General features: G+C 40.8%; 1 protein-coding gene and 1 non-coding gene across 2 annotated transcripts; both read left to right on the top strand.

The window, feature by feature from the left end:
- Nucleotides 1-437: 437 nt before the first annotated feature.
- On the top strand, nucleotides 438-543 carry LOC125592170. The gene has a single exon (XR_007328017.1). It is a non-coding gene; the product is annotated as a small nucleolar RNA R71 (small nucleolar RNA).
- Nucleotides 544-11978: 11435 nt separating this feature from the next.
- Nucleotides 11979-15791, top strand: LOC106430620 (GBF-interacting protein 1-like). Its single transcript, XM_048765963.1, has 7 exons — nucleotides 11979-12419; nucleotides 13337-13383; nucleotides 13482-13596; nucleotides 13683-13752; nucleotides 13828-14677; nucleotides 14785-15039; nucleotides 15323-15791. The coding sequence occupies exons 1-7, from the start codon at nucleotides 12281-12283 to the stop codon at nucleotides 15578-15580; spliced, it is 1734 nt and encodes a 577-aa protein (XP_048621920.1). The 5' UTR covers nucleotides 11979-12280; the 3' UTR covers nucleotides 15581-15791.
- Nucleotides 15792-17843: the final 2052 nt, after the last annotated feature.

Raw genomic sequence — 17843 nt, forward strand, 5'->3', positions numbered from 1 at the left:
TCCTGGTGTCGATTTCCGTGGTTACCTAATTCAACGCCTTGGCCTGAACCTGTTGACCCTGCAACAGCTGTTGCATCATCATACCCAGACCCTTTAGCTCATCTGGTTGACTGTTTACGGTAGCTGGAATTGGTTGCTGGGTATCCTGAATCTGCCCAGCCGTAGCTTGCTCCATGCTGAAAAATTGCCTTTGGTTATTTTTTAGTAGCTGATCAACCCTGGCTGTCAGCTCATCTATCTTCTGGGTGTCGTCGACTTTCTTGGAGCGGTCGCTCTCCTGATTCTTATTGGGTGAGCTAACTGACATGTTCTCAATCAGCTTAAACACTCCACCAGTGGTCTGAGTCATGAAGTCTCCATTGCTCGAAGAGTTTTGAGCACTTTGGTATTTCCAGTCTACTCCATCATAGAAAATGCCCAGGAGGTAATCATCATCAAATCCATGGTGAGGGTATTTTTTGCGGTAGTCATTATAACGCTTCATGCTTCGCAAAAAGGCTCATCAGTGAGCTGTCTGAAAGAGGTGATCTTGTTCCTCAATGCAATTGTTCTCGTCTTCGTGTAGAAATTGCTTAGGAACAATGATCGGACTTGTTCCCATGAAGTAAGAGATCCGGTAGGGACAGAATTCAACCACCGTACAGCCTTTCCATCAAGAGAGAACGGAAATAGCATGCACTTGATGTATTCCGGTGGTATGCCATTCACACGAGTAAAGCTGCAGACTCTTTCAAAGCTCTCAATGTGCTTCATTGGACTCTCTATCGGGAGACCAGTGAACACTTTTCTAAGCACCAGATCGATCACAGAACGTTGATCTCAAAGTCCTGTCGTTTGGTAGGGTGGAAGAACTATGGCAGAGCGAGTAGTAGGGATGTTGCACGGAAGGTTTCTCTGCCCGATTGGAGCATCTTTCTCCGGCTGTTCCTGCTGCTGCTGAGCAGCGAGTAGAGCAGCTTGTTGAGCAGCTTCCTCCTGAGCTTGGATGGTCTGCTGCATCTGAAACATCTGATGTTGCATGAGTGCCATTGCAGCAGTGAGATCATCATGATTGGCGTGATCACCCATAGTGGTGTCGGTTTTCCTTGGCTATTGACGATTTGTTCTTTCTAACCTTGCTAACTCCTGGTTGGTAAGTGTAACCAATTCTCCTTGTGCGTTTCTTGTTGGGGTCAAAAACGGTTGCGGCGAAGTTAACGTCCAAATCTCCGAAAAGAAAACGTAGAAGCCTTCTTCGACAAATACTTTTTCGAAATAGATTCTTCTTTACGAAAAGCTTTGCAGAGGAAACGCGAGTCATCCGACAAGAGCTCGAAAAGGATCGTTATGCAGCGACCGAACACGTGCTCCGGCCGGTCGCTACGTAGCGACCGAGTTCGAACCAAGGCTTCGGAGGACAACGAAGTCGAGCAAGTCGACCTGGATCCTAGCGATGTCTCCAACAATACTGATGAGGACGTCGACAGGCATCCAAGGAGGATCAGAAGCCGATTCATTCGGGAAAGCTCTCCGTTCGACAAACTAATGACAAAAGAGGAGGAAATCCTCTATTGGAACGAACAAGAAGAGATGGATAAAAAACAAACCGAGCTCACTCGCAGTAAACGCCGACAAGCGCGGAAATCTGCTGACGAGACGTCGGATATACGCGATCCTCGCAACTATATCACCAAGACTGCGGCAGAAGTAAGAGCCATAAAATCTCAAATCCAACACGCTACCAGCGCGGCCCCCGAGATCGACAGGCTGCTGGAAGGAGCTCGGAAGACCCCTTTCACCGCTCGCATCTCAGATACGAGGGTATCCGATCCAGGAAAAATCAAAGTACCGAAGTATGATGGTACGACCAATCCGAGAGCGCACCTTCAGGTTTTCCACATCACGATGGGATGAGCGAGGCTGAAGGAAGCGAAAGAGACGCCGGCTACTGCCACCAGTTCGTCGAGAATCTAGAAGGAGCAGCCCTCGAATGGTTCGCGCGCCTTAAGCGAAACTCTATCAGAAGTTTCCGACAGCTCGCATCGGAATTTCTCAAGCAATACTCTATGTTCATAGATAGAAAAACTTCCGATGTCGATCTCTGGAGTCTGTCCCAGAGGGAAGACGAACCCCTCCGCGAGTTCATCAGCCGATTCAAGTTGGTAATGTCTAGGGTCAGCGGGATAAGCGACAAGGTGGCCATCGATGCGCTCAGAAAGGCGATCTGGTACAAGTCGAAACTTAGAAAATGGATATCCCTCGAAAAACCGCGAACAATCCAAGACGCCCTCCACAAGGCGACGAACTACATCATGATCGAGGAAGAAACAAAAATCTTATCGCAAAAACATAAGTCGGCGAGATCATCCTCGAAAGATGTAGACACAAAAACAAGGAAAAAGAACCTTCGTAACGACAAGTATGTCCATCACGAGGGGGAAGAACTCCAAGGAGCACACAATTATGCGATCGGCTCAGACCTGGGCCAAACCACGGGTAATACGTGAACTCGCAATCAAGGATATGATGAAAACACCTTCTGCGAGTTCCACCAGTCCCGAGGACACTCCACGACTAACTGCAAGGTCTTGGGAGCAAGGCTGGGCGCGAAGCTACTAGCCGGAGAACTCTCGGAAGTGACCAGCGTGAAAGATCTCATCCTCGAGACCGATCGCCCCCCGAAGCCGGACAGAAATCTTCCCGCAGAGAGATCTCCTCAAAGAAACCAAGCTAGGGATAAACGCGGCAGGAGGCCAGACGACAAAGGGAACGATAACAATCGTCGTAGAGTCAACATGATCATCGGAGGATAGCAATTCTGCAACGATACGGTTTCAGCCATCAAGGCTTACTAGCGGAAGGCGGAGTCAAGCACAAACTGGCCTACATGGTCTCCTACCCGAGATGATCATAACTACTCAATCACCTTCACAAAGGAGGAAGCCGGCGGGATCGATCAACCTCATTGCGATCCGCTCGTCATAGACCTCGTCATACGAGATATGGAAGTCGGAAGAGTACTCATTGAAATGGGAAGCACGGTCAATGTAATCTTCCGCGACACTCTCAATCGGATGAGCATCAAACTCGGAGAAGTAACTCCAACTCCGAAACCGCTCACAGACTTTTCAGGCAAAGTATCGATGACCGTCAGATCGATTCAGCTACAAGTCGTGGTCAAGGAGATCACAAAAATCGTCGAGTTCGCGGTAGTCGATCATCCTGCCATCTACAACGTGATCATGGGAACCCCATGGCTCAACGCTATGCAAGCCATTCCATCGACGTACCACCTGGGCGTAAAATTCCCGACCCCAAACAGAGTCGCTGCTATCTTGGGATGTCAGAAACAGTCGCGACTGTGCTTCCTCGCGGAACACAAGTTAAGACAGATGATGACCTCTGCAACAGAAAATTGCAAACACATGAAGATTGATAAATCTTCGACCGACAACGTTTCAAGAAAAGACGATTTAACATCTTCTGCTGACGCAGGCGCTTTAGGTGTCGAAACTCAACATGAATTCGAAGCCGACACTACAACTCAACCGGAACATCCGGAAGAGAACACTGACCCAGCCACAATCATCACGATCAAGGCGGTCAGCACGGCAACAACCGCCGAGTGAAAACACTCGCGACATAAAACATAACTACAAGATGGCTTGATCCACGAAAGGGGTACGTAGGCGGCTCGTCGAAAGAAGAGTTCAGCTATCCCCCCTCTCTAAAAAGGGGGGGGAGTGGGTGCGTACACTCGTATACTACCACATAGGAAAAGATGCGTTATTGTAATCGAATTCTATAGAGATTTCGAAAATTTTTACGATCAATATGCGTCGCTCCTTTTTAAGACACTTGCAAAAGTCTCATAACACGCCTAGAAAAACTACGAACGTTAATACTCTTACCAGCAGCCTCGTACGGCACAAAATCGCAAAACAATCTCACTTCAGCACCGAAAATATACGTATAATCTTCGAAATAACTGCGAGACGTCGCCAAGTTAAAAATCTAGAAGATACGAACAAATTGTCCGAACGCGACCACTACAAATCTTACACTCCGTTCGTCGATTGGCCCCGACGAACACATCAGCCGTCTTAAACAAACGCAACTTGATCACTCTTTTGATCTTCAAACGTCCATCACAAGGACAAAAGCGCACTACAAAAAAAAATCCGAAATTTTGGTCTAGCACTTCCAGTTGGCTTAAAAATTGTCTCTAGAAAGATACTCGATTCGTACCATACAAGTGGTATAAGCCGAGAACCTATCGCGGACTTTAAATCGGTACGAATCAGGTAGAAATCGCAACAGGAAAACCGATAGCCGGCTAGTCACCGCACAAACCTTAAAACCGAGAGTAAACCTAGGTCTTGCCCTAAACCCATCGCATTGGTCTCAGACATCTCAAAGACATGATATCTAAATGATACGAGATCCTAAAACATGTCTCTCCGTTCGTATCTCAACGTTCCCGAAAGATCGTAAATAATTTTTACGAAAACTCACGTCTCGAACACACTAACAGATTGAACGCCTCAACGAAGTTAAATATGAGACGACAACTCATGTTTACTTCAAACGCACTCTAAACAAAGTAACTCAAACAAACATCCATTATATAAACCGCTTAGCGGTAGGGGTTCAAAACCACCAACGACCAGTCCCGACAAAAACAACCAAAATAGGCCCATACAAAGTTCGAAGGCCACACTCGGCCAGACATATATGAATAAAGGCCACACTCGGCCGCTAATTACTAGATAAAGGGAAAAACTCCTTCCCGTCAAAACGCTCACAGATCAGAGTTAAAATTCCCGGACAAGGAAGCTCCGAATGCATCCGCGGGAAAGTTCACTTCCTCATCGTCACCGGCAAAATCAGTCGCGGTTTCTACGGTATCAGGAGAAACCGGGATGGGATCCCAGAATCCCTGAATCTTCGCATCGATCGGAGGAATGATCGCCTCAGCATGAGCATGATCCTTCATGCCACCCTTCATTAACTCCACCTCCCTCTCGAAAACGTAGTCATCCGCCTGCGTCTTCCAAAGGCTCCCGACGGAGCCACGACACTCACGGAAGTTGCCCAGCGAGTTGAAAGCGCCCTTAAGATTCCCGTACTCAACCTGGCATGATCACGAGCGAGTTGAGCGTCTCGCGCCAACATCTCGTCTCTCATGCAAGCAATATCATGTTCCGCCTTCTCCGCTTTAAAGCGATAGATCATGGCCTCTCTATGGCTCGCCTCAATGGCCGATCCAAGCAAGTTCAAACCCTCTAAAACCAATTGACACGTTGTAAGCAAAAAATAATAATAATGATCGTCAAAATTCTTAAAGTTTATACCCCGTTAATGATACGAGATCCTTCTGCGACGACTTTCGGCCTCCCCGACGACTTTCGGCCTCCCCGATTCGCTCGTGGCCGGAGGAGCATCAAAGCCCGACGGAAGACCAGCGAAGAAATCATCAAAGTCCAGAATAGGAACCTCGCTCGTACCGCTTACATTGCCGAAAGCAAGGTTCGGATCCCATCCTAGAAGCATGCAATCGTCCACCGAAAACTCCAGGTCACCGAGATCAATATCTTTCCCCTTCGAAGAGTTCAGCCCCGTCACAATCGTGGGAGCGGCGTCGGGACCTTGGTCTTGAGGTTCGGAATCACTCCTTGTCTCTTTGCCCAAAGCAGGACTAGGATGCACAAACCTCAGCGCCTTTCGAACTCTCTTCGACGTAAAGGAAGTCCAGAAAAAAAGACCATTCCTGAGCTGATCCCTCATCACAATAATGTCCTCAGGAAACAGAGCAAGAGGGTTGATAAAGGGACGATCGTTCGGCAACCTCCGAAACAGTAGGATACAACTCTCCTCAACGGACGCTGCGTCTACACGAACGAAGAAGAAAAGCTTCTTCCACGAGTTGAAGTTAGAAGTAAACTCCTTTACCACTGACATGAAGTTTCGAGGAACCAGCCTGTACGTGTCCGTATCCCTGATGATTTGTAATCGAAGAAGCGCTTCGAAGTGATCGACGGTGAGAGAGAGACCATGCTCGTAGCTCAGGACCAGGATTCCTATGAGGTGCTGGATGCCAAAAGGATTCAGTTGGCTTATCATCACCCCGAAACGACCCAACACACAGACGATAATCTCAGGGATCGGGAACCACAAAGGGCAGCGCACTACGAATGCCTCATAACAAGTAAAGAAGCCCTCTGGGGGACTACTAGCGCATTCGCCTTGACGAGGAATCCTGAATTCCACCGCGTCCGAAATATGGTAGAACGACCGCATGACCTTGAGGAATTCACTAGTACTCCAACTTGGTGCGCCTGCCTCCACCGGGCGATGGTTCATGACCGGGAATGATTTTTCTTTGGGAGGCGTGATCGAACCGTAACACGCCACCCACCATGCCTCATTCTCGGCTGGGTCTACCGAATAAGGAACGAATTCCATCTTCGGCACTCGAAGCTCTTCAGAAACGTTCGTGGGCAAGGACCCTTTCTTCGAACTCCTCTTCTTACTCGACATCTCGTGTTTTTCTTTTTGATCAAGGAGGAAATGATAGAGAGAAAGAAAAAGAAGAAAGAACTTTTCAAGATAAAGATTGTGAAGAAATTACCTCCCTTCTTATAGGCATGAAAAATTACTATTTACTTGCGGATTTTTGGACACGAACTTTGCCCAAATACACCAATCTCGTCCGAACTCGCCATACCGCGCATTGGGATTTCACTAGAAATCCACGCTCCCAACGAGCTGGGGGGGCTAACTGTTGGGGTCAAAAACGGTTGCGACGAAGTTAACGTCCAAATCTCCGAAAAGAAAAAGTAGAAACCTTCTTGGACAAATACTTTTTCGAAATAGATTCTTCTTTACGAAAAGTTTTGCGGAGGAAACGCGAGTCATCCGACAAGAGCTCGAAAAGGATCGTTACGCAGCGACCGAACACGTAGCGACCGAGTTCGAGCTAAGGCTCGGTCGCTACGTAGCGACCGAACGTCCATTCCGCTCGGTCGCTACGTAGCGACCGAGCTCAAACCAAAGTTCGGTCGCTACGTAGCGACCGAGCTCTTCCGAAACATCGATATGACATTAGTCCATGCGTTCTCGTCTACCCTTCGATGCTATCTCCCAAAGACCGTAGCGAACCCATTTCACGATTCCCCGCCATTCTAAGTTATCGATCAAACTTTACCGTAAAAACCGCGGAAAGTTCGTTCTTTATCGAAAGAAGCCGTAATAAACGCTTCGAGTCGGAAGACGGCCCAAAGGGACCTGAGACATGACTCGAGGCCCAACTTACGATTTCTTAACCAACAGCCCGTAATCCGCATGACGGTTTACGCTTGATTTGCAAGGAAAGATAAATGTCAAGTTTCCGCGGATAAATACGAAATTTTGAAGATAATTACGAAAATCGGAAAAAATGGAATATCTCCATTTTTATGCTATGGCGGCTTAAGGGCAGGAGGGGAAAAGCGTAAACCGACCTTGGAGCCAGTATATAAGGAGTCCTAGGTGAGAGGCATGGAGGAGAACTTTTTCGCAGCAAACTTAGCACTTGGAGCGATTTTAGGCAATTTTTCGTTTTTGTTATTCGAGGTGCGACTCAATTAGGTTTTTGCCGTCTTAGGGTTTTAGAACTAGGAATCTCGCCGACAGCTCTCGTAGCCCAGGCACTTACTTTGTTGTAAACGCTCAAACGCAGATTCAGAATAAGAACTATCTTGCTCTCTTTTTCAATTTCTTATTTTATTACTGTTCTCGTTTCGTGTTCTGATTGTTTTGCGTGTGGTATTAGCAGATATCCGGGACCTCTGGGAAATTAGGGTTCTCCTACTTTCCTTATTAAAACGGAAATCGACAGTGCAAATTTCGGTTCCCACATTTCTCCGAGTATGTCTACTTGTCATGCACCTGGAACATTAGTTACAACAAAAATGATAGAGCAAGTTATAGGTTTTATACTAAATAAGTAACCGAAAAATAAAGGTAAAAAGATGGTCCCCGACAACGGCGCCAATCTGATATTACGTGTATACTCACACCAAGTAACCTAATGTGCACACTACCACAATCGAATGGTATGTCGATGTAGCACTTTAGGATCGAATCCACAGAGACTAACGATTACACTTTACTTCTATGGGATCAATACTTAGCTAAAACAATGATGGAGTTTTGAGATTAACGTATCGTAGCAAGCAAGTAACAAGTTGATTTTAAAGTTTTCAGATGATTAAAAGAGCTAGGTTCAGGGTGATTCGTTGGAATACTTAGGACATGAGCTACACAACTATTCAAGAAGGCAATAAGAGCCAATCTAGAACTTGAACAACAAGAATAGATAAACCCACTGTCGTGGTGTCTACCAATTTATCGAGCAATCCTAATGCCTACACTGTCGTTTGGATCAGAGAATGATGACAAGCATTAAGTTCAGATTCAATTGGTTCACGATATTCCTTAGCATCAGCTTTCGTTGGCTAAGGACAAATCGCCTATCTATGCTTTTTCTAGCAACCTAAAACACTTTTAATGATTAGATTAAACCTATAATCAGATGCTAAATTGCCAGTTTAACATAAGCAGTAAGCATAACAATAGATAGAGATATCAAAGAATAACAATTTTATTTGTGTCTAGCTCATTGATCCATGATCCCTAACACCCTAGACCTAACAAGATGACTACTCAGCCATGACACAAGAAAACACAAACATCAATTCTGAATAATACATCATGCGATTAATAATAAATAGAATATGGTTCATGATGATCTTCTCTATGGCGAGAGAGATGGAGCCGTCTCCCTTTACAAGGTAGCAAAATCACAATATGAGAAGCTCTAAAGTTGTTTCTCTATGAAAAAAGAAGCGTAGAATGTAAAAAGAAAAAGAAAAATATAATATATAAAAGCCACGTGCGGCTGTGAGAAAAAGATTGGATAATTAGGGCAAATACCGTAATGACTTGTAGTTTCCTTAAAAATCTCTGCCGCAGGAACAAACACTCGGGGTGCTCCGCTCCACAGGGAACAGTCACTTCAGACTGTATTGCGTGAAAATCACCAAATTGTATTGTTTTCTGCCTCTTCTGCTCGAACTGGTCCATCTCCTACCCAATGCAACTCTAGACCTGTAATGACTCGAAAGGATTAGAAAGACTCGATAAAGACTCAAAAACCCTTTAGAAAACATTGTTAAAATGTATCAAAAACACAACATATCAGATATTATGATGGCCCTATCCGAACTGGATCATGACTCCAGATCACGTTAAGACGACGTGGTTTAAATGTTTTGAAGTAATTTTTTAATTATGAAATTTTATTTTTAACAATTAATTATTTATTTTAATTGTTTCAAAATTTTGTTTGTTTCAGCAATGGTGGCACTGGTCTTTAGGAATCTTCGAGAGGGTGAAGAGGGAATTTGTTGAAAAAACAAAGACCCGCCTTTGCAACACCGTCTCGGATTGGAAGGACAAATTGGAGTTCTACGTTATGAGGGAAAGCCCACCGAGATCACAAAGGACACATGGGATGGCCTCATCGCCTTTTGGAAGCTACCGTCCTCGATCTGGAAGGCCAACTCTTGCTCTGCTTCCCGAAGAACGAAGGATATAGATGGTCATTTGCCTATGGTTCATAGAACCGGACAAAAACCCCATGCCGGGATCCGTTAGAAGCTGTAAGTTTTAGTTGTAATATTTACTCTTATTTCCTTAAGCTTATATTTATTAATTAATTTTTATCTAAATATTTAATTTTATTTATTTTTTCTCTTTGTAGCTTGAGAAGACGGGAGTCTTACCATCTCTGTCTGATCTATTCAAGATGACTCACGCCACATCGGACGAGACTTTTGTCGATCCTGCATCCGAGAAACTCTTCAACGATGTGGCTGCTCGGGTTGAAGAGCGAGAGACACAACTAAACCAACAGTCTCCCGATGGATTACCCGTCAAATTGACAACATAAGAGATCGACCGGATCTTCGAAGAGGTAAAATTTAAAAATTATATTTAAATTAATTTGACTATTTTAATATAATTAACTATATTAAAATGTTTTCTTTTAAAGATTGATCCTAGAAAGAAGGGATGGACAGTGGGAATAGGCTCTGTTAACAAAGTTGCAAGGGCGACTTCGTCATACTCTTCGAGACGGGACCGAGAGAATGCTCGGATGCAGGCTCGAATGGATTCCCAACATGATCGTTTTGACTCCCTTGAGGATCTGCTGGACGTGATGGCGGTGGGAAACCCCTCATGCAGAGAGCATTGGATGAAAGACGGGTGGCGCTTCGACAAAGGCCTCCCGAATCTACCGGTCAAGACTCATGATCCGAGCGTTGCTGCGACATACTTCGACAATGTGATCCCATAGTTTTTATTTTAATTTGTTTCGTTTTGTATTATAAATTTAAATATTATTTTTTGACATGTTAGTTTTTATTATAAAATTTAAATTCTCACATTTTGTTTTTAAATTAAAAACATTTTAATTTTCGAATTTTCCACAAGTATAATAATAATTATATATATAAGAAACGATGTAATTTTGTTGTAACTTTTACAAAGAATATACATCGAAAGACTTGTAAAGTCGTCGTAAATTTTACGAGGTTTTTACATCGTGTGACATGTAAAGTCCTCGTAAATTTTACATGAAAATTACATCGACGTTTAACGAGTACTTTACAACGACAGTATACGAGGCTATTACGACGAACTCTTTCCTTCCGTGTTACGACGAAGAGTTCTCCTCGTAAATATTATGTGGATTTTAGGACGAATCCTCCATTACGACATATGTTTAACAACGAAACGCGTTTCCTCGGTATTTTGTCGTAACACTACTATTATGACGAATTAACGAGGAATATAGCGCTCGTAAAAAATATGTTTTCTTGTAGTGGAGCAATTTGGGAGCAGAAGAAGCAAACTGTGTACCTATATCACAGATAAAGTAAGAGCAGCAGTAATATAAGAGTGAAAACATAGATTTCTGTCACATTGTTAATGTGGTATTGAAGTTTTATTGAAAGTAGGGGCACTAGCAATGTCTATATTTTCTATGAATATGTTCAGGTTAACCAAGGAAGCATGTAAAAAAATAAAAATGTGGGATTGAAGTTTTATTGAAAGTAGGGGCACTAGCAATGTCTATATTTTCTATGAATATGTTCAGGTTAACCAAGGAAGCATGTAAAAAAATAAATAGTATCCTTGCAAAGTTTAGGTGGAGCTCAAGTGATTGCAAACGATTATGTATACTTCAGATAAAAGGGAGAATGGGGTTCAGAGGCACAAAAGTTAAAACTATTCAATCAGGTTTTACTTCGGAAAACAAGTATGGACAATTTTTCACAATCCAGAAAGTTCGATGGCAAGAGACTTTTGCCAAGAGTATTAAAGGCAAGAGACTCGTGCCAAAAATGTTAAAGACAATATAATTTTCTGAAGACAATATTTTTACGGCAGCACTAAAAAAGAAGTTTCCTTTTGAACTCTGGTTCTTCTTTTTCCTCCTCAAAATCTTTCATCAGCCACCTCAAATCACAGAGCCGGCCATAATAGAAGTAACAAAAATAAAAAAAATGTTATAGATTGTGGTTTCGCTTATAAAGAGATAAAAAACTTCAACCAGTCCTAGAATTATATAAAAACCTACGGTTGCTGGTTTGTTTTTGGTATTTGACTCAGTTTTATGGTTTCCTGATACTTGTTAATACTATGCATCCTTTTAAATAACCGTACTCATACTTTACTTATGTTCCTACCAATATTTGCCTTAACTTAACGACCAGATAGACAACGTAATTGATTCTAAAATCCGTTCTGAAAAACCAAGCTTTATAAACTTCAGGCCCATATTACGTGTATTATTTAAGTTGGGCCGCAATAATATATTTGTTTTATATATCCATTACATTAAAAACAAGAATTCATATTCTTTCCATGAATCTGCTTCGGCGAGTGGACTTTGTAAAACTATTAGAATATCTTTTAAAAGTAATGAATCTACTAAATATTTTTTCCTAGATATACATACATAATTTTTGTCTAAATCACCATTTTTATTACATTGTTTCCAAATTCAAATCTTTTAGTCTTCTAAAGCCATTATTAGCCCCACACCCGAAGAGCGCAAGAATAAAAGACGAGTTTTCCCCAATATTCGAAGCTTACGATTGAAAATCACAAGCTTGAATAAAGAAGCTTGACTTTAAAGCATTTTGATTTCGAATCTGATCTCTGTTTTTGAGAGAGAGAGAGAGTGAAAATGGGCTCTAAAGGCAGCGTTAGAAAGATGATTCAGAGTTTGAAAGAGATCGTGAACTGTTCCGACTCAGAGATCTACACCATGCTTGTGGAGTGCCATATGGATCCTAACGAAACCGTTATTCGTCTCATTTCTCAAGGTTTTTTCTCGTCTTTCTTCTTTCCTTCAAGCTTTTGTAGCTTCGCGGGTGAATTTTCGTAAAAATAGATAGACATTAATGATTAGCGCCTAGGGGACCTCGACGGGCTTAGACATTTGCAAATAATAATTTTTAATTAGCATTTTATATTAACATTAGATATAAATTTTCCAGCGTTTAATTACAAATGTTTTGGTAAATATAAAACAAAATTGAATTTACAAAATAAAAACACAAACAAATATGAAATATGTGAACTTGCATAAAGAAAAAAAGTTGGGGAGAAAGGATCACCGCTTGATTATAGGCAAACTGAAAATAAAGATGATGATACAATTAAATTGATCATAATTCAATTTGATATTTTTTATTTGTTTTTAATTTATCTAAAAATGTGATTTAAAAACAACTAAAAAGTACATGAAAACCAAACTGGAAATTTAACCGATTTATACCAATTTCGATTGATTTAGACCAATTTGGATTGATTTAAAATGATATGTGGCCATTTAAACCGATTTGGATTTTCTAGAACCATTTAAATCGGATTTTTAAAAAATAGTTTTGGTTATTACCGATTGGCGTCTGCCTAAACCAATACAGTATAACCTCTTTAAATTAATACTCTATAAATTAATATACACTAAAAATCTCTATAAAATAATATAATTTTATAGTCTCAAATCGAGTTTTTGGTTCAGTTAGTATATCGATAAATTAATATCTCTATAAACTAATAAAAAAAATTATAGTTTTGGCGGTTTCACTGTATTTAGAACATTGATTTTCATTTTTACCTGATTATGGAAGTATATAAAATTAGTTTTTTTTTGGTATTGATTATGTGTTTTTTTTATACTTCTCTACTTGTTCAATTCTGACTTTCTTATAATGCTGTTTGGTTTCAAACATTTCAGATGCTTTTCAAGAGGTGAAGAGCAAGCGAGACAAGAAGAAAAGGGACGTTAGTTATTGCAGATTGTTTATTATAATGCCGTTATAGTTTTCAGATGACTAGTTCCATTTCGACTCATTTCTTTCTTGTTTTGTCTCTTTGGTCAGACAAAAGATCAAGCAGAGTCATCGAGACGTGGAATCCCAAATCGTGGAGCTAGAAACAGCGCTAAGTACAGTTACAACACTGCTCGAGGTGGCGGCAACAAATTTAACTCCGATGGTAATAATATGGTTATGTTTTTCTTCTCTTAGTTGTGGTTGATAGTCCGAACCAATTTCTAAACTTGCTGATCTGTTTTGGTTCAGAGACAAGATTTGCTCAAAGAGGGAAGGGAGCACGTAACCATTGGGCTGACTCTTCTTCAGCACCAAACAGGTTCTCATCTATTCATGTGGTCTTATCATCGTTTAAATCATGCGTGTGTGTCGTTTAACTCCTTTGCTTTTGTAGTGATCCTAAAAACGCTGAAGTTAAGGAAGCAGCACCAACGGGTCCAACTGGTGCAGCTTCTTCCTCTTTGCTGCCAGCACCAGCGTATCAATCCGCTTGGGCCAAAGCTAACCCCGGGAAGAAAACTATGGCTGAGATTGTGAAAATGGGTAAGCCTCTTCATCAGAAGAAAGTCAGTGTGCCTCGTTCATCAGAGACGCAAGAGAGGGGAAGCAAAGCTCCTTTGAAAGACGAAGGGTCTTCAACTGAGAAGCAAGAGAGTGGAAGCAAAGCCCCTTTGAAAGATGGAGGGTCTTCACTTGAGAAGAAAGAGAGTGGAAGCAAAGCTCCTTTGAAAGATGAAGGGTCTTCATTTGAGATGCAAGATGTTTCTGATCCAGTGCCTTCTCTCTTGAAACCATTTGCTGAACCTAAAACACATGCCGACCAAGTTAGCGAGCCTCAACATGTGGATGAGTCTGAAATGGATGATGAGGTCCTCAAGACGAAAACAAATCAAGTTGCATTTCATCCTGATCTAGACCAGGTTGCGCAATTGTCACACTTGAGGTTTGGTAGCTTTGGCTTGATAGGATCAGGCCGAGCTAGTAGTCGCTTTAATTATAACTTGGAGGACACGCAAGAGACAGAGGAGGATTCATCTTTCAGACAACATGACACTAACTTCTATGGAGGGGAAGAAGAACTTAGATATAATGCTACTGATGAACAAACATCCTATCAAATAGATTCGACCGCTAGAAACTACCATGCTTCATCAGATTCTGAAAGAGAAGCGGCACATCATGAAGAACCTCCTCAAAAAGATCCATATATGCAGAATCTTGACCGCTTCTTCACCAACGTAATGGTAAATATCTCCTTTTAAAATCCATTAAGAAATCTAAATTTCATTTAAAAGATATTAACCATATAAATTATTTGACACCAGTTGCTTACAAAAAATTCTTCTTGCAGGATCTAAGAGATGAGAGTATATCTCCTCCCGGTGGAGGACAACAAGCAGCAGCTCTTTATCAACATCCCGCCTTACACCCATACTTTAATCAACATGGGATGCCATTAGGGCATCATGGTAACTTCATATGTGATCCATTCATGCCCCATGGTTACATGCATCCGGGTTTTCAGCAAGGGTTTCCTGTTGGTAACCATCAGGCTCCTCTAGTTGTGGTTATTCCTCCCTCTGCCTCATCACTTCAGCAGCAGCAGGTAAACCAATATATTGTTTTGTTGGTGTGAGCATCTGAAGTTCTAGTTCTTTTCTTGGTTTGGTTTGGTTTTGTTTTGTATGGTTTGGTTTATGCTGAATTAGAACTGGAATTTTGTTTTTGGCTCCGTTTGGTGTGAAAAATTAGTGAGTTTCCATGTTTATAAAGGTTAAAAGGTGAATTTTTGTTAGGCTTTTGGTTAGAAGAATTTTGGATATCTGTGGCCATATCTATTTTGCAACCCTTATAAACCTGTAGGTTCTTTCTTTTGTTTTGATCCGCAGAACGAAAACACATTTGCCTGGCAACTACCACACATGCGTGTGGCTCCCAGTGGCGAAGTTTACATCTGCAGTGTTAATCCAAATATGCAGCCTCCCGGCTTCGTTCAAGCCCAACAACTGCACCAGCAACAGCTGTCTCAACAAGCTTTAATGTCACTGGACCAACTCCATCATCAACATCAGCATCAGCATCATCAACAAAGTGCTGGAGAGGCGTCTAGGCAGACTCAAGAACAGCTATGGCCCAATAACAACTAGTGATCAAAAGCAAAACCCCTCTCTCCATGCCTTGCTTTCTCTTTCCTTTTTTATTTTTGTGATGTTTGTTATTCCTGAACAGCGATGAGTTGATTCAGAACTATCACTACAAGAAAACAGCAAGGATACTGAGGGAAAAAATCGTCGGAATTTCGTCGGAATAACGTTATTTCGACGACATACCGACGAAACAAGTCCTCGGAAATAATTCCTCGGAATTTCTTCTTTCCTCGGAAATCCCTCGGAATTTTCCGACGGAATTCCGAGGAAACAAATTTCCGAGGAAATTCCGAGGATCACTAGTTTGTCGGAAATCTCCTCGGAATATACCGAGGGAGAACTTCGTCGGGATATTTCCTCGGAAGTTCATCGATCGATGCGTTTTTGGACATATATCCATCGATCGATCCGTTTATAAAAAAACGTTCGGAATATACCGAGGGACATCTTCCTCGAAATATTCCGAGGAACATGTCCCTCGGTATATTCCGAGGAAGATGTCCCTCGGTATATTCTGTACGTTTTTTTATAAACAGATCGATCGATGGATATATGTCCAAAAACGCATCGATCGATCGAGTAAAAAATATAATTAATTTCCTCGGAATGTAAAAAATATTATTTTTTTTAAAAAAATAAAATTTTTGAAATTTAAATTCGAAAATATAAAATTAAAATTAAAATTAAAATTGAAATCATATTAATTAATATTCAAAGTTTCACAAATAAAAATAAAACATTGCGAGTTTTTGGAAAAAAAAAAACTACGGATCTGGCACGTCCGGGAACACCTCGTTCGGGTACATCCTCTGCATCATCTCCATCATTTGCTGGCGAAGGAGAATCCTGAAAATGGCTGGAATCCCGAGACTAGCTCCCCGTACCACCACGACCACGACGCTGTCGAGGCCGGGTCTGATCATCATGAGACCTGTAAATTAAAAAAATATATTTAATAAATACCTAAATATATAAATTAATTTTTTTTTGAAAAAAAAATCTCAAATAATAGTTTTTAATCACAAAAAAAGATTTATAGATACTAAAAATATTTAATAAATATATAAAAATAGTTCTAATAACAAAAAATAGTTTTAATAAATAAAAATAGTTTAATAATTACAAAAAATAGTTTTAATAATATATATATACATATTAAAAATATTTTAAATCCGAAATAATAGTTTTTAATCACAAAAAAAGTTTTATAGATATTAAAAATATTTTTGTAAAATCCAAAAAATCAAATTTATATACAAAAAAGATTTTGTAAAATCCAAAAAATCGAATTTATATAGAAAAATCGTTTTGTAAAATACAAAAATCGATTTTATATACAAAAATCGATTTTATAAATACAAAAAAAAAATAAAAAAATTATAAAAAATTCTAAATCAATTCAACAAAACAAAGTATACAACCAAATCACAATTCTAAACCTATTATACAACCAAATCACAATCTTAACCAATCACCCTAACAAAAATCTATCAAAACTACACAAAAACCTAACAAATAGAACCTAAGAGAGTGGGATAGGGTCCTTACATGATTTGTGTAAGAGAAGTGGGAGATCACCGGAGATATCGTCGGATTTCAGGGGGAAATCGCCGGAGAGAAGAGAGGAGTCGCGCAGAGGAAGAAGAGAGAAATGGAGAAGAAGAAGGGGCTCGTGGTTATAAAACCTAGGGTCCGACGGATATTATCCGTCGGAATTCTAATTTCAATTTTCGCGAAATATTTGCCCGGTAAAATGAAAATATTCAGAGGAAATTCCGACGGATAGTAAAATATCCGTCGGAATATCCGTCGGAATTTCCTCGGAATATTCCGAGGAAATTCTGAGGAACTAGTGTTTGGGGTTTCAAAACATCAATTTTTTTTGCCGTATTTCATTCCTTATACAATTGTAATGCATACCATTGAGGATTCTTTGTATATATGAGCATAAACCATGAAATAACAAATTTCAAAACTAATTGAAAGTATTCCCTTTACCGTTCATTAAAAGGTATAAGTGTTTCTCTTATGTTGTGGGATTTCGTTCATACAATCGGAAAAGTGTTAATTATACGGTAAGGAACAAATTTTTGACTTCATAATGAACGTAAGACACTTAATAAGGGTTATATAGGTGTTATTCAAACCGCAAAACGTTGTTTTCGGTTTAAAAACCCTATTTCCTCGGAATTTCCTCGGATTATTCCGAGAGAATTCCGAGGAAACCCTTTTCTTCCTCGGAATTCCGTCAGAATATTCCGAG

The sequence above is a fragment of the Brassica napus genome, chromosome C8, assembly GCF_020379485.1.
Source record: "Brassica napus cultivar Da-Ae chromosome C8, Da-Ae, whole genome shotgun sequence".
NCBI lineage: Eukaryota > Viridiplantae > Streptophyta > Magnoliopsida > Brassicales > Brassicaceae > Brassica > Brassica napus.

Coding starts and splice junctions, on each gene's coding strand:
- LOC106430620 (XM_048765963.1), top strand. CDS start 12,281: ATGGGCTCTAAAGGCAGCGTTAGAAAGATGATTCAGAGTTTGAAAGAG. Junction 12,420..13,336: donor TATTCGTCTCATTTCTCAAG/GTTTTTTCTCGT, acceptor CAAACATTTCAG/ATGCTTTTCAAGAGGTGAAG. Junction 13,753..13,827: donor TCTTCTTCAGCACCAAACAG/GTTCTCATCTAT, acceptor TTGCTTTTGTAG/TGATCCTAAAAACGCTGAAG.